This window comes from Poecile atricapillus, chromosome 3, assembly GCF_030490865.1.
Source record: "Poecile atricapillus isolate bPoeAtr1 chromosome 3, bPoeAtr1.hap1, whole genome shotgun sequence".
Classification (NCBI taxonomy): domain Eukaryota; kingdom Metazoa; phylum Chordata; class Aves; order Passeriformes; family Paridae; genus Poecile; species Poecile atricapillus.
In genome coordinates, this window is record NC_081251.1 from 32,508,953 (window position 1) to 32,531,557 (window position 22,605).

The following is a 22,605-nucleotide window of genomic DNA, read 5'->3' on the forward strand; positions in this document are numbered from 1 at the left end:
CTTTCAAAATTAAAAAAAAAAAAAACCAAACAGAAAATGTTTATTAGCTCAGAAGTTTTCCACAATGTATATTGATAAAAAATAAGTTTTTTTAGGAAAAGAATATGATAAAAATTATGCTGCTTAGATTATCCAAGAAATGGGTATGAGGGTTTTAAAAGTGTGTATTGTTTGTTACATCTGAATATTGCTGTGTTCAGAAACACTGACCCCCCCACCACTTAAAAACTTGATATATTGTGATAAGCCTAATTGCACCTAATGCATGTGACTTCATTACTCATTTCTTATCTCTTCCATCCTCTGTCCTCAGCCTCCTCAACCAAGTATTAGTAAAAATTTCTTCAGGCTGTCAAGCATTAGAACAGACTGCCCTGGGAAGTGGTGGAGCCACCATCCCTAAAGTATTTAAAAGGTGTGTAGATGTGGCACTGAGGGACACGATTGAGTGGTGGACTTGGAAGTGCTGAGTTAATGGTTGGGATCCATGATCTTAAAGGCCAAAATGATTCTATGGGTCTAGGCCTCTATAGACTCCATTTCTGGACAAGCCTTATCCCAGCCTCCTCAGCACAGTTGGTATAGAGAACAGAGTTTTTCACGGATAATTTCTCAACTGGTGAGCTTGGCTCACAGAGTTTCCACTAAAAGGCAGATTCTATTTCTAATCCAGTGTTAAAGAAATACTGTTCTTTAGTTTCATGAGCCTATTTCCTCTTAAGATACTGTGCTGGTTTTGGCTGGGATACAGTTAATTTTCTGCGCAGTCGCTAATATGGGGCTGTATTTTAGGTAAGAAAAGTTTAAAGAAGCGTAAGTTAATCAGTAAAACACTCTGAGAGACCTTGATGCAATTTATAGCAGTAACAAGTTTGAAAGCACAGGGGATGGTTCCGGGTGACCCCCGAGGCCCAGCGTGCGGCCGGACTCCAGGGCTGGGACAGGCAGGCCACGTTCGCTACAAGCCTGCCCACAGCTCCGCTCCCTTCCTTCCCGGGCGGAAGCACCAAGGGCCTTCAGATGTCTCATGTGGGGTTCCATGGCTTCCCCCTTCCTGCACCTTCCCGACTGAGGCGGCCTGTGCAGCCAGCTGGCCTTCGCGCTTCCCTTTCACTGCAGCCCCGGCAGCGGGAAGCGAGGCCCGCGACTCGGCGGGCTCTGCCGACTCCCGCAGGGCAGAGCCGTGTTCGGCCCAAATAAACACGAGCCGGAGCGAAGGGCCCGCACCGAGCAGCTGCCAGCACCGTACCGCGGGGCCGGGGCTGTGCCTGGCCGCAGCGGCGGCGGAGAGGCCGCGTTCCGGCCCCGGGCCATGGAGCCCCGCGGCGCGGCCGCCGCCGCTGCAGGTGGGACGGAGCGCGAGGCTGCCGGGGCTTCCGTGGAGGCTTGTGAGGGAGGATGGGAGAGGGCTCCCAGGGGAGAGCACCGGGCCCGGGAGATGCCCCCACCCAGCGGTGTCAGTGGCCTCTGGGGACATCCCTCATGTGCAAACTCTGTGCCCAGGGCTGCTTCGGACGGTGCTCCTGGTTCCCCTGGAACAACAACCTGGTTCCCCTGGGACGCCTGCCTCGTCCCCCTGCGGGAGGCCTTAGCGGTCAGCCCGAGGTGATCAAAGAGGGGGTTCCTGAGGAAAGGTTGAGTTCATTTGGGAGGAAATGGAAGCCTTCTTATGAAAACTGCACTGCTTTGGTTAATAATAATGAAGACTATCAACTATTTATTACATGTTTCTCTTTTTATAAGTTATAAATCTGAAGTTTTCTCCTGACCATTTCACCTGAGTCACAAGGAAAAACACTACTGTTGTGAAGTTTTGTTGGATGGATGCTGCGATTCAATTAATGTTGTTAGTGCTCCGGATTAAAAAAAAAAAAAAAAAAAAAAAAAAAAAAAAAAAAAAAGCAAAAAGTTGTGTGAATAAATAGATACAATAGAATATCAAAGAATTATCAAAGTTATCAATATTTTTACCTGATTACTTGTAATGTTAGTGAATTGAAACGGTAGTTTCTGGTGACTGACTTTAGGAATTCAGAAATCATAGGGCTTAGTCACTTGCATTTTTCTCATTGACTGACAGAAGAAAGTAATGATTAATATTGTATCATTACAGAATGACCTGGAGTTCTAGGTCCTTAAAGATTATATAGTTCCCACCCTTATGCTATGAGCAGGGACACCTTCCACTAGACCAGGTTGCTCAAAATCCAATCCATCCTTGTCTTGAACACTTCCAGCAATGGAGTTTAACCCTGGCTAGCAATGAAGTACCACACAGCCTTTTTGTTCAGTCCCCCAACCCCAGTGGGGATAGTCATAAAAAAAAAAAAATAATAAAAAAAAATAAACCTAATTGGTTGAGGTAAGTAAAACTTAATAATTGAAATAAAATATTATAAAAGCAATACTAAGTATGCTATTAATATGATTAAGAAGAATTGTCTTGGAAAGGAAAGGAGAATAACAGAACCAAAGAGAAATAAGTGATGAAGATAGTTGCTCAGCTCCTGATCACCAATGTCCGTCCCATTTCTGAAGAGAGATCCCAATATTCCTTTGGCCAGTTTGGGTCACCTCTCCTGGCCTTGCTCACCTCCCAGCTTTCTGTGCAGCTCCTCAGTAGCAGAGCATGAGACATAAAGTCCTTGACTTAGGGTAAACACTATATAGCATTAGCCAAAACATTCGCATGTTATCAACATAATTCTCATACTAAATCCAAAATCCACAGCTTTGTAACAGCTACTAAAAAGAAAATGTCCCAGCTAAAACCAAGATTTGCATCCACAGCTTCTCCAGGCAATCTGTTCCAATGGCTCATCACCCTCACAGTAAAGAATTTCTTTCTAATATCTAATGTAAATGTGCCATCTTCTAGTTTAAAGTCATTCCCTCTTGTCTTGCACTTGTAAAAGTCCCCCTCCAGTTTTCTTGTAATACCCTTTAGGTGCTGAAAGGCACACTGGAGCATTCTCTTCTCCAGGCTTAGCAGCTTCAACTCTCTCAACCTGCATTCAGAGGAGAGGTCTTCCAGCCTTCTGATCATCTTCATGGCTTAGATGTTGAGCCAGATTAAAGTGTAAAAAAGTACTTGTCTATGGACTTCGCTGTGAATCCTTGGCAAGTCTATTCTGTGGTTCGCTCCAGTGCTTCATAAATTATGATTTAGACACTACATATTTAAATGTGGGTATAGTTCTGTTAGTAGCTATAGTGTATGTAAGGATTCATTCTCTATTCCATGCTGTATGCTGGATTCCTAGCAGTATTCCCTTTTTTCCTTGTCCTCTATTAGAAACATTTCCTTCCTTCTGAACAACCTCATCTTTCTTTCAACCTGTATTAAATTTCTGTAAGAAGCACAAAACTAAGGTTTTTAAAATACAATGGATGCATTCTGGAAGGTTACTTGAGTGAATCAGTATCACTGAAAGATACTGATCTTTTAGGTTTAAAAACTTGTGGAAATGGAATTTTTCAGGTAAAGGCTGAAAGTGTGAAACTGGAAAGGAAATTATGGTGATATTTTAGGCACTATATTTTAACATGGGAAGAGGAGATAAGAAAATAGTCTTTGTATAATCCTCCAAACTCGTGATGATTACTTTTTTTTGAACTGTGCTTTGAAATTATGCATTCAAAAGCTACTATAGTCATGGCAATAGGTAAAACTGGGGAGTTACGGGCTGCTTTCTTGTTGTAACTTGACGGTGTATAAAGGCTGGGATTGTTTTCCACAGTCCCAAATGCCAGTTGTAAATTTATTCTTTATGTAATTATTATTAGCATATATGAAACTTTGTAAAAAAATGAGGGCTTGAATTTCATGGTTTCCAACATTTCATCTTATGAAGCTATAATGAAAGGTATCTCCTCAGTTCGCAAACCAAGTGGATTTACACGCAGCTGATTAAGTGAGCACAGTTCTGTTTTGGTAGCAGAAGAAATCTGTGCTGACATAAGAATAGATAAATTTACACCACTGAGTTATACTTTAATTTCTGAGCAGCAGGTTTTTTAGAATAAATTCCCTATTCTGGAAACACATTAGTGTCTTTAGTAGTCAGAATAGTAAAGAGAAACATAGTAATGGTACTGTGTGCCAGATTCACTAAATGTTGTGAGTGACACATAAAAAAGGCCTGTTGGAGGAGAAAAAGGAGTGCAAAAGGAAGAATAGGGAGAATATATATACACAGTTTGAAACTACTGTAAAACTCAGGCTTAATTTATTATTTTCAAATGATCTTGTTGAAGAGTGAGGCAAAGAAACTTTGAGGAGCCAAACTGATTTTTTATGCTCATATAATTCTGAATGTATTTGATGTTTCTCATGTCTTTTATTTGAACCTGTCTGCTATTGTGTGCACTGTAATATGTTCACTAGGTTATTCTCACAAACTTTTTTCCATGACTTTCGGGTTTTCTTCTAGAAGGCTTTTTTTTTTTTTTTTTTCCCTCCCAAGAGATAGCGAAAAGATCTAAAATTACAAACGCCTTTTAAGGGGTGCTGCTCTCAACCTTGCAGAATTTCTCTTGTTAGTTAGGTACCTTAAATAGGTCTTTGAAGGTCTCAGCTTTACTGCCTGTGGTGCACCAGCTCATCTCAGAGCAGTTGACTGTCCACAGTACATGTGTGTGCATCTGATGTAGGCTTAACACTCTTTGTAGTCCATGGGGGGAAACAAATGTTTCTGGCTCATGACTTTACCACAAAATGTACAAACGACTTGGCTTATTTTTAACATTAGAAATCTCTGTTTCTGCCCATAAAAGAAGTCTAGACAGCTAGCTCAGTTGTAGCCATCTAAACTGTAGGTTTCTGTCGTTAAGAGGCGATAAATCTACATCAAAAATGTTACAGAAATCCGGAAGGATTATGCTTGCTTATGTTCTTAAATTCTCTGAAATTGTTATAATACGGTAATAATAGTAAGTTCTAAAATTTTTTTTTCAACTCATTCTTGTTATTTGGATTTGGAGAATTTATAAGATTTGATTTTAGAATCTAAAATTATTTAAAAGTTATAGTTTGAAGAAATAAGTCATGCAACATTTAAGTTTCCTTGTGCTTTTGACTTAAAGTATTTTATATATTTATTACTTGCAATATTGTTTTACCATTTTGAGTCCATTTGAAAAAAATATGCTGGAGTTATTGTTAAGCTTGTTGTATGAAAAGCAAGTTCTTCACTCATTGACTATCTCCACATTACATATCTTTGTGTATTATGAGCATAGGTTGTTTAAAGATGACACTGTGGAGTAGCCTTGGTTTAATATACACTTTTACAATAAAAGCTGCTTAATTGGAACACAAGGCATACTTCAGTTCATCTTGATTATGTAGCTGTCCCATTATCATTGTTTATTATATACACAAATGACATTGTGCTAGGCATACCAATTAAATCAAGTTTATTTTATTGTTGCTTAATGTTGTGGCTGTAAGTGTCTGAGTTCAGCCCAGTTCCGTTAGAGCAATTGCAGCATTTTGTGCTCCATCATAATGAGTCAATGTCTTGGTTTCTGTTGTATAAAGCAGATGAGGTTACAAAGACGTGGGTAATTTTTTCACCTTATTTGCACTGTGTAATTGACAGGCTAGTTAAAGTGAAAATCATGGCAACAAAACAGTTTTTCCTTTAATGTTTTTACCTTTAAGGACAGACCATACTCTTAAATTTAGAAAGAAAAGCATTTTTTCTTATATTTAGGGCTGTCTGTGTAGTAGTGGTGAATGGTAATTTGTTCCTGTCCCAACAAATCTTATTTTTAAATAAAAATTTCACATGTGAAGAAAACTGAGCCCTGGAATGGCCTGGAAATTATATGAATTACAGTCTTTTTTGTATCTTATGCTATTAATTTTTTAAATTATTTTTGAAATTTATATGTTAGTGGTCTGAATAACAAATGAGTGTCCTGACATAATCAATAAGGTTTTGTCTATGACATTTGCAGCACTTTCCTCCATTATTAGCCATGAATTTTGTGGCCAAACTTGGAAATCACACCTAAGATCTATAATTCTTTGACATTAATGAGTCAAAGTGTTGAATTATTCCAAGTGAGTTTAGGTCTTGGGTTTGGTTTGAGATACCCTATAATTTTAAATCATAGCATAATTTAGCTATCTTCCCCCCATTTCTCTCTGAGTTACCTGTTTCCAAGGTCAGTGAGAAAACTGTATATACCACTCAGAAGAGTAAATTATATAAAATTCACCTCCTTTACCCATAAACATCCCTTAAAGACTTCTTAAAATCACCTTCTGCAAATGGCCGATTCTTTGAATCATTAACCCTTAACATTTCAATCTCTTCATGTGAGCTGCTGCATCAAATGCAGCTGCAAAACAGGACTGGCAGGTTGGTCAATTAGGGTAGTGCTTATGAATCAGATTTATCCTGGTTCTTTCTGTTATCCTGTTTCCTACTTATATCAAAGGTCCTCAGTAGATCTTGCACCATATCTCAGTTCCCCTTGATTAGGTTAAACAAAGCTGAACGAGACAGTTGATCATTTCTTTTGTAATTATTTCAGCAGGTGAATAATTGCTCAGCAGTCTTCTATGGCTGGGATCTCAGCAGGTCTGTGGGTTCTCAGTACCCTCTCCCTGCATGAGAGCTGGAAGCATGGGATGTCGTTCTTGTGTTGGAGATCTGTAGACTTAGCCGTGTTCAACAGTGTTTTTAACTAATTGTGTCCTGTGAGAGCTCTTCCAGTATCAGCTTGTGGATTGAGGGGTTTGCATAGGGAACCTGTCACCAGATGCTGTGTGTTGTTAGTGAGCTGGGCCCTGCTTCCAGCAGTTTGCAAGGAATTACTGGTTCTCTCCTTAACACTGAGTAATGACAGGAATGGAGCTTTGGATAATTCTTGAACCTTTCTCTTTGTCTTTATGTCATTTATATATTAGCAGCTAGAATTAGACTGGCGAGTGTTTTCTACTCTTGTTTGGAACTTGTCTCAGTCAAAGAAAGTTTTTGGTTTGCTTCTAAAACTTTTTTTCTGGCCAACCAGTGGTGTAATTTCTGTGCTGATAGGAGCAAAAACATTATTGATAAAACTCTGTAGCTGCCAATATGCTTTCAGTGGAATATATTTGGTGGTTCAGCACTTCCCGAGAGCAACAGATTGCTGTGCAATTTTTGCTAATGCACAGTTGGCCAGCATCCCCATATTTCTAATAGCATCATCCGGTGTGCTATTTTCTAGAAGAGTTACATAGTAGTTTCTGAGACAGCAGTTGTCCCTTTAGGGGAATGGTGAAAAACCTCAATCAACTCTTAGAGCTTCTGCTTTTCAATACACAAACTTATCTTTTCTTAATCAGAGAAGAAATGAGGAGAGATGGTGATAGTGTCACTAACAGAAAACAAGTGAAAGATCTGAATATGCTCCATAGAATCTTTAAGAAGTCTCTTCTTTCTGGAAATGCATTCAGGAATATTGCTATTTGTCATTAATTATCTGTTTTTAAACAAGAGACTTTGTGATTCCAACAGAATGACTTCTCCAAAAACTGCACTGTGTCTTTTTCCTAAGAACCAGCTGTGTTTTGTGATCTATCCTGCTGTAGAGCTGTTTGTTTTGTTTGTTTTTTTTTCTAACAGCATCTTTACAAGTAATTTTTCCAGAAAATGAGTGATTTTTTGCCACCAGAATATCTCCCTAAACTCATTCAGTGTAAGGCACTCCTACTATAGAAATGAGTCTGTATAAGATAATAAAGAGGAAAATGCCTCCCTCAAACCCCAAATTGCATTAATTCATTAATTAAATGTATGTCTTAAGTGTTAAGGTGGAATGCTATTTAAGATTCTCAAAGCAAAATTAGGTAATGGTTCATGTGGTTTATATGACTCACTAGGGATACATCTACTTCAGAAAATAGCATTTTGGAATGTTGTGGTGGAAAGTTCCTTTTACTTGTCTCCATTGTACTGTTATCTTGTGCACTAAGGTTTTTGTTATGCTTAAAACATATCAGTCCCTTTCAAAACAAAATGAAAAAGTGACTTTCGTTTTTTTTTGATAATGGGTGGGTGGTCAAAAAAATGCTACCAAAGTATCATTTCACACTAATAGCATAGTGGTAATATGTCAGTGGTCAGACAGCAAACTTTGTATTTTCTATGTAATACTATGCCCTGTAAGGACAAATAGAATACAGTAAATAAGGCATTGGTGGTGACTCTGATGATAAAAGGAACCTGAGCATTCATAAAATGCTGGAATAAATACCACTCCCTGGCCCATACTGGAATGTTGGTCATTTTGCAACTTCTGTGAAAATAATTTAAAGGAAAATATTAATACTGACAAAACATGTTGTGAAGCAGAAAGTAAATATGTGTTTATCCTTAAAAGGAAGATGAATCAGAAAGCTTTGGCAGAGTAGTCTCTGGAGGTACCAAAATGTTAAACAAGCGGTTTAAGACATTTTTCTTCCTGCCCTATTTTATCGTTCTGCTCTGCACAGGGACTTGGTAAAAATGGTGCTTGACAACCACTGTTTGAGTAATATCTGGGTGAAATTTCTGTTGATGAGATAATCTGGGAAGCACCTTTCAGATTCAAAGCCCAATGTTTTGGATACCTTACTGTTTAATCTTCTTTCAGTGTGTTCCATGTATTTCATTTTTTTCACAGCTTTGAAGGCAGTTCCATTACTTGCATGCTTTTGTATTTTTAAACATTTCCTTTGATGTATTAGGCAAGCAAGAGTCTTGTCCAATTAGACAAGAGTCCAGTTAGCTGTCCCACAGTTGTGATAATCCTTTGAGATTGAGAGAATCAATTTCTGCTTCTCACTGAAATTCTAGATATTAATTGAAAAGTTGTGTGAAATAGATTTTCTTTATTAGAAATTTTGCGAAAGTACCATTTAGTGTACAACTGCTTTAAGTAAGGGATATATACTGTATAGTTCAGTTTCTAAAGGTTTACTATTTAATTAACTTTAAGAATGCACTGGTGGCTTAGCTTAGATGATTTTGCCTTGACACACAACAGGAATGGAGTGTTTCAAGTAGAGAGAAGAGTAGCCTAAAATATAGCTGTAGGTAAATAGATCCAAAAGAATTTTTGCACTCTTGTCCTTTGTGCTCTGTACTACATAAAGTGTTAACTGTCTGCTGTGTCTGAATGGACAGTGTGCAAGGAGTGCACAGGGATTGTTTGTGCATTTCAGAAGTATTTTAAAAATGAAAGAAATACTTAAAAAGCAGTGCTTTCTGTAAGTGTCCCCGATGGATAAATGAATATATGATGATTTATGACTTACTATCCAAAGTTGAGTAGAACCAGAGGAAGAAATCAGCTTAGTGATAGCAGATGATGTGATGAAAGGATGACCTAAAATAACTTTTTCAAACCTGTGCTGTGACTTTTTCAGAGTTACTCAACAGAACTTATTAGTGCTTAACCTACAGTTTTGACAAGAAAAAAACAGCATTGGGAGAAAAACATAGAAGTCAAGGTTAGGGTAAAAGTGTAGGAAGTGATTTTTTTTTCTTAAATTATGATTTTGGGAGTGATGTTTTTTCAGGAAAAAAATACATTGAAAAACTGAATGAAAATGGTGTGGAATTAGGAAAAAAAAAGTAACTTTTCTAATTTGACAGAGTGGTTAATGTTAGTTTGTTTTAATTTCCCATTTTCCTTCTCTACTCTAGGCTCTGTGCTGTTGCACATGATGCAATTATCTATTTAGATATTTGTTTCTCTGACACTTAATAATGCCTTTTCCCCATCCTCACTGTTTGTAACAAAGCTTATAAAACTGTCTTCTCTTACCTTACTAGGCACTTGCATCACTTTGAAGCTGTCTGCTTAGCTTTCTGCAGGCTTGATGCTTAATGTAGACTTAAAACTTCAAGGGCATCAATACCAGGTGTACAAAACCAGAGACAACCTCAAAGTTTTATCTTTTGAGTACTGGGACTTTATGGTAAACTTTCAAGAAATTATATGTATTGTATTTAAGTATAAATAACCCCAAATTAATTTTTCTGTCATAGGTTTAGAATTCTTTTGCGGAGGGGAGGGAGTGTCCGGGTGGGTTTCTTGAGGTTAATATTTTTACTTCTTTCATCCTTGTTTTAGTGGAGATTATATCTGCCTTTAAAATTTTGATAGGATAAGCCTATTTGAAGTGCTTACTATTTCCACAGTTATTCTCAAACACTGGATTTTATTTTTATAGCTGAGCGCAGCTCATGGTATGTTCTGTTTTTGCACAGATGCTTGTGTTTCTGTTCTCCTTGGTGATTTAGGAATGCACTAGAAATTAAAGAATTGGTCTCACTATTGAACAGTTTTCAAACACAAGAAAATATTGTGCATAATTTCCTTAATGGAGTCATAGTGAAGTAACCTTTTTGTTTTCTGTTTTTCTAATGCAATAGAAATCAAAGGCAGAAGAGAAAATCAAATTTCATATTTGAAAATATCAAAACTAGCATTGGCTTTTGCAATTATCCACTCAAAACCACCAGGGAAGAGTTCCAAAGAATACACAGAGTACCTTTCCAAAATTGTATCCGAACAAGATTTTGGATGGAAATGGAAAGTGGAAGTGCTGGAAGCTGAAGTTCTTCGATTACGGCAGGAACTTCTTTTGAACAGGATCTCTCCAAGATTCTGCTTGGAAAATAGTAAGTTACTCAAATATTTCTGGCTGTGTTGCAATAGCAAGGAACCAAGCAGCTTTCATGTTGCCTGTACCATTTCTTGTACTTAGCTGTGAGAGTGTTCAGTGTACAGTTTTTTGTTTTCCCCAAAGTTCTGAGATAGTGGGACACTTAATTCATTTGAAATGGGATTGTGCTTGAAAATTTGATGCTTATGAAGAATTTATATATTTAACTTTCAGAATCAATATGTATTATACAAAAAAATTGCAGGCAAAACTTGTCAATACACAATGTCGCTATATAATCTTGAAAATACTAGTTTGTAAGAACTAATTTGTGTTTACATTTGGAACATGTCTTAAAGACATATTTCATATTTTTTAACCACCCTAAAGATTTTACAATCAGAATTTCAGCCTAAAGTGTTGGAAGCAATAATCCCTAATATAGGTAACAGGGCTATGTATTTGTTATTTCTGTGAATGTTTTTCACAGCATATGATAAAATATTATGAGTCTGATATTATTGATTCAGGAAAGCTTTTAGTCAAAGAAGATTAAAAAAAAAAGTCTCAAACAGCACTGTTTTTCAGACTTGTGCATGTGTAGTAAGTCATGCTCAATTTAAGATATCAGTGGCACTGTGTGAGCTTGAAAATAAGCAGTGGAGGATTTCTAAAGGCTCTGGGGAGATACTTTCCTGGAAGATGGAGGTCAAAACACTCTGGGCTGAAGGAGAGAGAAAGTTCACTGTTGAGGGAATCTCTAAAATCTGGATGTATAGCTAATTGTTTTATGACTTGATATTTTTAGAAGGTTCCCTGGTGGAAAACTTGATGAGGCTTTACCCCACTGCTTTTGTACTGAAACAGTAGTGTCTTTATTGCCTTGCCTAAAGATTTCTAATTTGTAACATTGACTGATGGGGGGATCATTAGACTTCAGCTACAAGCTCTAATGGTGTATGTATTTAATTTGTATAATAGAACTTTCTCTACAGAGAAGCGATTTAATGACTGTTCTTACTTTGTTGTTGTCTATTTTCTGCAACCTATTGCAAACATGACATTTAAGACTAAAAGTAACCTTTAAGATGCAGTTTCCAACAGGTGTCTTATGTTTTGAAGAACTGGCTGCAAATTATCAGGAGGAAGTTATAAACATGTAATGTCTGGAGAGGATATTCTAATTGTGGATTAAGCAGAACACAGCAAAAACTACCATTTAGCAAAACAGCAAAGAAAATCAATTCATTTGCAACTTCTGTGTTCTAATTTTTTGAAAGATTCTTCTGAACTCTAAATTTTAATTGTGAGATAGGCAGAGGAAACTGTCCCTGGCAGATAACACCTCTTGCAAGGGATGTTAATTTTAAGTACCCTAGTCACACTGAAGTTTGCTCACAGACTTAAAATGTGATAAATCTTTTCTAATTTTAGATGTCTTATACATACAGAGATGTCACTGTTTCTGCTGAGTGTGCATTCATGATTACAGTTCCACTGGATACAAATGCTTTTGAATAAAGAAAGATTGTTAATGGTACCTGATGGAATATCTGTGGGTGAGATCTATGCACTCCTTGGGGTATCAAGTTGATGATATATATCAATAGCAGAACATCTGTGGTTGGCATGTATGGGAACATGGTTGTAGAAACAGGGCCTACCTGAAACAGGGGCCACTGACATCTTTTGCCCCAAGATAAAAAACAATATTTTTGTGTGTGTTGTGCCAGTTTTGAGATTTCTCAAGCCCGTGGAGAGCAGAAGCTAAAGGGTGGCTACTGCTGAGATACAAAGGCACAAGGAGATTGAATCTAAGTTAGGAGAAAAAGTGGTAATAAGTGGTATTTCATCCATTCAAGTGAAACTGGAAACTGTTATAGATCCATCAAGCCATCATTTACAGGTTTACCACCTAATATTATACCAGAGGTATGTTCTTTAGGGCTGAGGATGATAACTAGGATTGTTCTTAGCACCAAGTAATCTGCAGAAATCCTGGATCCTTTTCCTCCTCCACTCATTTCTCCAGCCTCATTTCTAGAGTTAGTTTTCTGCTTTAAATAATGCAGCCTCTTAAAAATATTTCAAACCCCCAGCCTTTCTATGGCTTTCTTCTTTTTTCAGTAACAGCTCTTTAGATACAGGAATATCTGGGTTTCACAAAATCCACCACCAGAAAAATCTCATGCAGTAAGGATGAGACTGAATTTATTCCTGCTGGTGCCTCTTGAAAACTGAAGAGTTTGAGTTCTTCTGCCAAGGTTCACTTTGCACCTGTGTCTTTTCTGCTTTGCATCTCGAATGTGAGAGCTTTCCTTTCCCACCTGCTGTTTGTAGTAATAGTAGTAGGTCTTTCAGAAGCTTCAGGAATTATTAGAAACTGCCCATGGAGTTTTATTTCCCTAATGTAAGAAATTTGTGAGCTCTTTGAAGCTGTGGTACCTGTTTTCCCCCTCCACATACAGTTGAGCACAGTATGGATGTGCAAATACATGAAGGATAAATAAAAGAAAATCCATTTTTAAAAGAAGTGGTGCCTAAATTTCTTTGTCCCATCTGAATAGTTCTTTGTCCGCAGAGACACTAAAACAGTTGTGGGTTCCTAACTTAGGGGGAGAAGCATGCTTTGCTGCAGATAAGCTGCTTGGTGATATGAGTTCTTACAGATTAATGTGTTTTTTATGAAGTGCAGTGGTGAGTATTCATTGACTGTGCTGTGTCTGGAAGTTCCTTATTTGACTTATTGTTCAGTTGTCTTTCTGAATACATAGGCTCTATTCCTTGGTAGTGCTTTTGGCTGTATGTCAATCATATGAGGAGGAGGAGAAACAAATCTTTTTGCAATTTTCTGTTATTTTTCACCTTGACAGTGTTGTCCTGACAACTATGCTCATGGGTAGGAAAAGAAGTCAAATTTCATATTAAATCAAAGTTTCATGCCTTTCTTTGATTCAGGTTAAAATTTCACAGAAAGGAGGATAGAAACTTCTTGGTGTTATTCTAAGAATAAGCATTTATATTATTTGAGCGTTGTGCTGTCACTGCTTTGGAGCAACAAGAAAAGATAAAGGGTCTTACAAAGCATTGATGAATTGATAGGTTCATGGATTGGAGCACCCGTCCTCTAAGACAAATTCCTTCACTCTTACCAGTTCATAAAATCAATGATCGTATTGTTTCTTGGCAGAAAAAAAGTGTTAAAGGGCTCTGAAAAGCCTGCAGCTGTTACTCCAGCCCAAGAAGGCATAAATGCAGTATTCTACCCTTTTTTTGCCAAGCATATATTTTAGGAATGACAATTTAAAGGATAGATGTTTATTACCTTGGTTGCTTCCAGCTGATACTCTTGAAGGTTCCAAATCGATTATCCAGAGTATATGCTTAGCAAAACTTGTCACAAGTGTTCCCTCTTCCTTAGCTTCACCTTCAAACTTGGTTCAAATTATTCCATTCTTATGTACCAGGTAGAAATTCACTGAACTGCTTGCTCCTCTAATTAAAATAAAAACCAGATTCTTTTCACCATATACCTTTTTAGAATTCATTTACTCTTCCTTTTATAGATAATTTACAGTAGAACTCTGCTGTGTTCTGGAATTCCCTCCTGGTTTTAGCCTCCACAGTAGCACATGTGCCAGCCACCCTACCACAGTGTGTCTGTGTGTTTAGGGAAATGATGACCTCTGAGTCGCAGTGTGTTTAACCTGGATGTCTGATTTTTAACTGTATCCTGTTTTTTATCCTGGGACTGTGTTTCACCTTTCAGGAAACTGTCCCCTAGATTTATTCTCTGTGTCAAAGAAGCAGCTTGTATCTTTTTTGGGGAATATAATACACAGAGAAAAAAAAAGAATTTTTATCTCCTGCTTCACTCATTAATTTGGTGTGTTTCTTGAGGCAATTAGTTGTATGTGTGGAAAAAAGGGAACAACTTCCTTTGTAGATTAGCACAAATGAAAACACTGCAGTCTCATTTCTTCTCACTGGGAGTTTATGGAACTGGAACCAGCCAGTTCAACAGCTGAAGTAAAACTGATTATAAACATTACATAGCTACAGTTTACCAGCAGCCTTGCTTTGGGCCACTGAATTCAGCCTTCTCTTCCCTTTCCACTTCCCTGTAAGTCATGGCATGGAAATTTCTTGCTCAAAAGAGAGAGGCAGAAACTCTGGGTGCTCATTTTATACCCCAGGATTTCCTGGGTAGGCAAAGACAGGATCAGATAAGTCCTGCTTTGATGATGGCATAAAAAATGATGGCCAGTCAAAATATTTACTGAATAATTCTATTTCAAACTTCTGAAAGGGCAAAGCTCTCCATCATGACTTAAGTAGTGTAGCTGGTGATGTTTCCTCTGCCTCCTTACATGAAAAGGAGTGGTGAGAGAACATAATTGATAATAGATTTTTAAAGCTCATTTTCAAAAAGGAGCCAATCAGTTGGATTCCAAAAAGTCAGACTAGAACCTGAAGATTTCCTCAGTGGGTATGTTACCTGCAGCCTCATAAAGGAGTCTTCTTTGTTAGTGGGAATAACTGCAGTCCACATCTGACTGAATAGTAATGATACAAACACATTTGTCTATTTCTGGGGAGAGAATTATTTCCCTCCCCAGAAGGTAGATGAAATAGTGTGAAATGTGGATTTGCGTATGTTGTAAATAGCACTTAGCAACAATTTTAGTTCCTATGACATTGTGATAAGGTAGAGGACTACAGACTAGAATTTCCAAGTTACCATGCTATGTTTAAGGAAAAGCTATTTTTTTCAGGTTAGTGTGTGTAAATGAGCAGCTGTTACAGATTGTTGTGTCCTGTCATCACTTTCCCCCCCTGGTATTTGGAAGGAGTACAAAAGCACAACATTTGCAGAGGAACTGTCAGCCTCTGAGGGGTATCTTTTACTTCTGTCTTCCTTTCTGTAAGGTCAGAGGATTCTCCATTGGCCAGCAGTCAACTCTTAATTTGATGTTGCCATGGAAAACAGTTCTGATTATTTTTTCAGGTGCTTAGGGATGTTTCTGCATAAAGACATTCTACCTTTCTACATCTTGCCTCTCCATCCCCCTCAAATAAGAATAGGTGTCTTTCTCTCCATACAGATCCATAAGGGGAGCCCAGTGTGTCATCTCAACATTTTTTTCTCTAAGGCATAGGGCTGTCAGACAAACTGTACTTCAGAAATGTCATTTGACATCTTAAGTGTGCTGGTGTATTCCCATGCATCTACCAGTGGTAATGCTGCAAGTAGGCAGCATGGCGAGGAATGTCTCACAACTTAAGAAGTATTTTATGTTGTTATGAGGAGAACAAAGAAATAAGAGCAGATCTGTGAGATGGCAAAAATGAAGTTAAATTGTGTTTAGCACAGATTTATAGGAATATGACTCTTGGAATATGATGATGAGATAAATCTGTTCTCCATAATTGTATTGACACAATGAGGAACTTTATGAAAGCTGAGGCCTTTTCAGGATAATTAAATAAGTTAATTTGCAATCTGCAAAAAGCACCAGCTGGAGTGTAATAATTCACTGAAATCTCAGAGTACTGCTCCTTCCATGGATAACAGGTCAGTTTTGGTTGTGGAAACTTTCTCCCTTTGAAAACAGGTGCTGCCTATCTTATCCAATGGCATTGCTACAGCTGTTCTAAGCGCATACTTGGGGTAAAGGGGCCCAAGAAGCATCCTTTTCTTTCCAGATTTCTGTGTAAGGAACCCATTCAGAGGCAAAACCAACCCAATTTTCTGAGCAAGAAAAAAAATTGTTACTATTTAATTAATTCGTTACAAGATGCAGAGTGATTATTAGGAATAGGGTTTATAAAAGCAAGTGGAATTAGTGTAGACTAATTTCTTTTCTTCTGGGTAACAGAATGATAGTTTTGGGGAAAACTGAATGTATATGGTATAAACAGGTTAAGAAGTGTGGCCATGGCAATTAGGATCCTTTTGTCTTTAATTTCACTGTGGGAAGCTAGGAATTGGTCAATTTTTTTCCTGGAAATACAGAATCACAAAATGGTGGAGGTTGGAAGGGGCTACTGATGATCATTTTGTCCAAGCCTCTTGTCAAGCACAGTCACCTAGAGCCAGTTGTGCAGGACCATGTCCAGATATTTTCTAGGTATCTCTGAGGATGGAGATTTCACAGTCCTTTTGGGCAACTTAACCCAATTCAAACTTAGGATCTAGTTCCTCAAGCAGATCTTTGTTTGTATCCTTCTGGATATATAAAGATAGAAAAGGCAAGAATTTATACCATGTTGTATTCAAGAAAAGTGATGTTTTTATGAAGGCACACTTCAGCTGATTTCTTAGGGAGTCAACTTCATTTTAGCCTTCAGCTCCCTAAGTTGCATCCAGATCATTGCAGTCTTCACTGGCTATTTCCTGTCTCTTAGCAAAGCTCAGTGTGTTTCATAATGCAGAGCATTTTCACAAAGACATAATGCTTTCAGTATAGTACTACCAGTTCAGTCAGGTAGTCTTTAAAGATAACATTAATTCATGTAGTATTTTGAAATATCCCCTGTTTGGCTTAGAACTCAAATTTCAGTCATGTCATTGAGATGGTCAATATCGTAAAGCTTGTCAGATCTTTTGTTGTCAAAGCTGCCTGATGAGCATTAACTGACTCAAGTATCTTTACTGCAAGTTTGCTTTATTTGACTTGAACTGAGGAAGATTTGTGCTGTCATCTACAGACATCCCTTAAAAATGAATGTTTATATCCTCAAAATCCTTCTCAGTTCTTACTGAATTCTAAACATTTAGTGCTTTCTGTAAGCAAAATCCCTAACAAATTGAAGTATATTCTTCTAAGCCTTTAGAGGAGCATTTAAGCCCTAGCATTGAACAATTTGAGAATTTTACATACTCAGTCCTATATTCATTTCTACGAAATTATCCCTAAATGGGATAAAATATGTCAGCATGCACCTTTAGCATAAAAAAGCACCTTGCATTTAAATGAGACTTTTCTAAGCCAGTTACAAAAAAAATACCCCATGGAGATGCAGAAGCAAATTGTGGGATAAAAGGCTTCTAAAACTTCTTATTTGGAGAATTCTAATATTTTCTAATATTCAACAATATTATGGCATTATTATTATGGAATAATGAACATAGAAGTTTGGCTTGGTTCCAGGTCAGGACAACAATGGGGTACTAAAGACATAAGAGTTCATGAAGGAGGGAGAGTTGTTTTTTTCTTCAATCAGCTTGGTTAGTAATGAAAACAGCAGAACAGAGTTGCACATGAAAGAAAAGCAAAGAAACTGCATGGGGTTTTAAATAAGAAAATAAACTTGATTTATTGTTCAGGGAAACTGCATTTCAATCAAACCAATCAATGAAAATTAAGTGAAGAATAACAGAGCCTTGAGAAATGTAGACATGGACATAATTTCAGGTTTTCGTTTCCTTTAGAGGTTATTGACTGAACGCCTACTTGGAAAGCAGAATGCCGTATCATCAAAGAGGTTTCTATGAATGTCGCATTTTTACTTGTCTCTTGTTTTTTCTTTTAGAAGTGGAGCTGAGAGTATCAATTGTAACTGAGTTTTAAGAGAGTTTTACATATCTGATGTCAGTGGTTTTGATTTTCATGTGATAATCCATGTGTCTGCTCATGAAATGAGAGAATATAAACAATGTCTAATGCTTAACACTGAGGTAATTTTTTCTTTGCAGAGTTCAGATCATGTCTTCACCTTGCTTCTCATCTCTGCCACCTTCAAGTCACTTTTCTGTTCTGCAGTCCCTGTTGATGGTGGAACTGCAGGTAGATTAAGTTTTTTGAAAGACTTGAAGATTGTTTTAGCATTTCACAGCAATTTCATCAGTTGAGAATTCTTCTTCCAGTTTTTAAATTTAGAACTACATGCATTTGGCCTTTGTCATTCAAATGTTCTCTGGTCTGAGGCAGCCACCAGCAGAGTGCCTTAAGAATGCATCTTCCACCACTACAGCTCCTATTACACAGATCTTACACAAGCTGCCTCTTTTACTCCACATTGGGTAGTGAGAGAATGAATGTGTGAGATGGGATTGACTTTGGTGTTTTCTAGAGCTCTGCTTCCTTAGGACTCCCTGTTCTCTAGTCATGGGCTGGTTGGCACCTCACTGCCCTGATGAAAGCCTCTGTTTTGTACAGTTTGTACATGTGAGTTCTAGTGCCTGCACACCTTGCTGCCACACTGCGCAGTATGTAAGTCATTCCCTCATCCCTTGATTGGCTTCTGATTTTCAGGCCATACTCTTTCTGCCCTAGGGGATATGTGTAGAGGGATGTGAGTTCTTCAGCCTTTGCACCCCAAGGCTCTCTGTGGGACCACATCTTGCTTTGTTTCTCAACTCAGGATCTTAACTAAGTAAGGAGCTAAAGTCCTAAATAAGAATTAAGAATTTAAATATTTCCTGAATTTGATGTGACAAATTTAAGGTCATTGTAAAGTTGTTCATGACCAGATATTTCATTACTTATGGTGTTGTAAAATTTGTGGTCACTTTATCACACACACTAAATTTTCATATTTCTTGTTCCAATACACTTATAGTCAAATGTTCTTGAAATTAGTATTTAAGGATTCTTGTTAGTTTGAGGCAGGCTTAATGCCATTCCTTTTATTTATTTATTTACTTGATACCCACATGGCGTGAACATCAAGGCTGCTTTCTCATTTCAGTAGTAGGTAAAGTACAAAGTGATGAGTTTAGCTTCTTTCAAGAAAGCAATTACAAGCTATTTCTAGATATTTTGAGGGAAATAACAACTATTTCCTGGTGCTTTTTTTTTTTTTTTTTTTTTTACAACAGAACTGCCACCTCCTTTCCAAATGACTGGAACATGTAAATGGCTTAACAATTTTAAGAATTTTATGTTTCTCATTTAGCTGGAAATATTTGGGGCAGGAGGGATATTGATATTGGGGACTTAATGTAAGAGGGTTTTCTGGAAGCTCATTATGGAACAGGAGTTTGATATTGCGGTGGATAGGAACCTAACCATAAATGCAGCATTATCTCCTAGTAAAAGGAATGCTTAATTGAATACCCTACCTCTTTTATTTGGGAACATCTTAAGCTTGGTTTCTGTGGATATTACTGTACTAGTCTTCCCTTTCTCTTTTCTTCACCTTTCACTTCTATTTTTTTCATTAAATCCTCATGAGCAATTTTCATGTTGTTCCATGGGATTAAGAACAGGAACAAAACAACCACATAGTGGAGCTCAGAGTAGATGGATTCTCTTGAAAGGCTTATTTTCCTTAAATGGCATCAAAAACAACTTTCAATTTTTTTCTTCTGAAATGTGTTTTGCTCAAAACCCTAGGGAGAGAAGACATGAAAGATGGATGTCTATTCTTGTTAGTCAGACCTTTGCTACTTTGCTTGCTTTCCCAGTTTGGGTATGCAGGGCATTTGGAAACAGTGTTAATCTATAAAATGCTAGGCTGGCCTTAAATGTCCAGCTTCTCCTACCTCCTTGAAATGGCAATTGATTTCCCTACAGTTAGCCCTTTAATTTTGAGTCAGCTCGTACCAATACTGTGCAATTCCAAATATGTCTGAATGTTAAAGATGTGAAAATCAACACTGAGTAGTATAAACCACATTTCCAGTTTTGATCTCAGTAATAGTACTTTCATTGGTACTGGGATTTTTTCAGAGACTGAATTAATGGTCAGAATTAAATTGAAATGGTGAATTTAATGAAGTCTGTAATAAAATTTTTGAGTAGTGTTTTATTAACATACAGAGTACTGTTGGTTGCTACTTAGGGATGTTTTCTGTGTTAAAAATGCTTTTTTAACTTGCTATGAAATATAACATTTATTTCCTGTGAGCCCAAACCTTCTATAATTTCTTTTAATTTGAGAATACAAAGGCAGAGGAGTATGGTACTGGATTGGATCCTTGTGGAAAATGACCACATAGGCGCGTTTTCCAAGAGTGGGAGGGGGAGAAGTTTGTGACTCTGCCGGGCTGAGCCAGGAGTTGGTCAGATGGGGTTCTAGCCTTGCCTTGTGGCACTGAGATGTTTATGTGTGTTGGTCTTCACTTCTCTGGCTTGTTTTGACAATGATCTTTTGGCATAGGTAGCATGTAGAACAGGGGTCTTTTGTCACCTAGAGCTGAGTTTATGTCAAGATGTATTGTCTTCAATGTATTTAATGTGTGAAATGGGATCAAAGAGATTCTACAGTAGCACACAAAAGTAACTTATTGGTGTGAATGTATTGTATACCTCTTGTAATGTAGTTTGTGTGTCTTTGAAGGAGATGGTATGAGATAGGTGATGACTGAAGAAGCTTTTGATTCTGAATGTTCCTCTTTGTTAAATAATGAAAAAATCAAACCTAATGTTCTGTTCAACTTTGACTGTTGTTAGAATTTCTTTCGTGACTGGGGAGAGAGAGTACACATAAAGAAGAATATTTTATTTGATGCACTTACAGTAACAGATTTTCACTGCCTTTTAAAAGCAGTCTGAGTTTCTGAGAATAAAAGCAGCCAAAATGTTTGGAAGACCAGAAATTTACATGCATTTTCTTCCCTGGAAATTAATGGGAATATAGATGTTCACTTAAATTGTTTGGTTTATGTCTACTTAAATTGTATATATGAAAACTTAAAATTTCTGACAGTTTTAAAATTACTATTCATATTACTGTGAGTGTAAAACATCTTGCTCACAAATAGGCATTAACTTCTGAAAATTTTGGCTTTAATTTAAAAATATCTTCTTCCACAGCTAAATTCTAGTCATGGGAAGTCCTTGGGTAGTGAACATACACAGATATTACATGATTTTTGCATGGAAGCAAAAAGGAGAAAGTACATATGGCACATTCAATAAGCATGTATTTAAGCATCGCACAAATGTAATTTTCATGTTTGCATTTCAGGAAAACAGGATACCTCTGCTGAAACTCTTCTGGGTCAGGAACACATAAACCCTACAAATTACTCAAGCCAGCTAGAAGACTCTGGATGTGATGTCTGTAATGACTCTGCATTTGATTCTTTAGGCATAGCTTCAGATTTTCACCAATCTGAGCATAATGTCAGCAAACATTGGTCGGAAGCAGTTCCCCCACTACATCTTTTCCATACTAGCAAGGAGCAATCTGTGACTGCTCCAGTGCATTTTTTGCAATGCTTACTTGAAATAAGAAAACTGTCAGAAGGAGGAAGTCTTCAAGCAGACTATTCACAGCTTGAGAATGATTCTTTTACCATATGCAATTCAGTGTCTCAGTTGCTTGATGGACTGACTGTTTTTTACAACAGTCCCGAATTCCCAGCTCCAAGTTTCCTTAATGAAGGAGTTTGTGTTCTGATCAGTTTGATAACTGATACTAAATTATCTAATCATGTTTTGAAGAAGTGTTTCAAGAAGATGGAAGAATTTAAGAAAAATCTAATTCAAATTATATTAAGAAATAGGAGTGTCAATAGGGTAAGTTTAAAACATTTTCCTTCTTTCATATCCAACTTCCATATACTGTAATATTCTGGTTTTATGCATTTTTAAAATACCAGTTTGTCTTATATTTTGAAGAGTACTACTCAGAGATTTTTGTGATTGTTCTTTTCTGAAATATGGATAATAAATGCTCTGAAGCACTTAGAAAAGTTCTTGCTCATGCATGCAAGAGGTTCTAAGCTATTCCTAAGTACAGGACTTTTAAATAACTGATAAAAATGCAGTTTAAAGCAACTGATAAAAATGCAATTTAACGCAGCTTCATAGAAAATATGAGGGGGAAACACATTGTCTCTCTTGCTATATGGAGATATAGTGTAGATATTCATTCATATGTGATGAATTCTTATTCTTTCTTGAGCAACTAAATAAAATAATTTGTTGGCTTCAGATATCCATCATTCTCTAGCTACTTGCAAATTTGCATTTTAGAAATATATAAGCAAATGAGTGGAGAGT

At 37.2% G+C, this 22,605-nt stretch overlaps 1 protein-coding gene across 1 annotated transcript in view; it reads left to right on the top strand.

The window, feature by feature from the left end:
- The first annotated feature begins 775 nt into the window (after positions 1-775).
- MEI4 (meiotic double-stranded break formation protein 4) overlaps positions 776-22,605 on the top strand; it is a 67,543-nt gene continuing 45,713 nt past the window's right edge. Inside the window, exons 1-5 of the mRNA XM_058835692.1 lie at positions 776-792; positions 1,120-1,594; positions 10,214-10,229; positions 10,416-10,664; positions 21,566-22,119. Of these exons, the coding sequence (XP_058691675.1) occupies positions 776-792; positions 1,120-1,594; positions 10,214-10,229; positions 10,416-10,664; positions 21,566-22,119 (1,311 nt within the window). The remainder of the gene's footprint in view (positions 793-1,119; positions 1,595-10,213; positions 10,230-10,415; positions 10,665-21,565; positions 22,120-22,605) is intronic.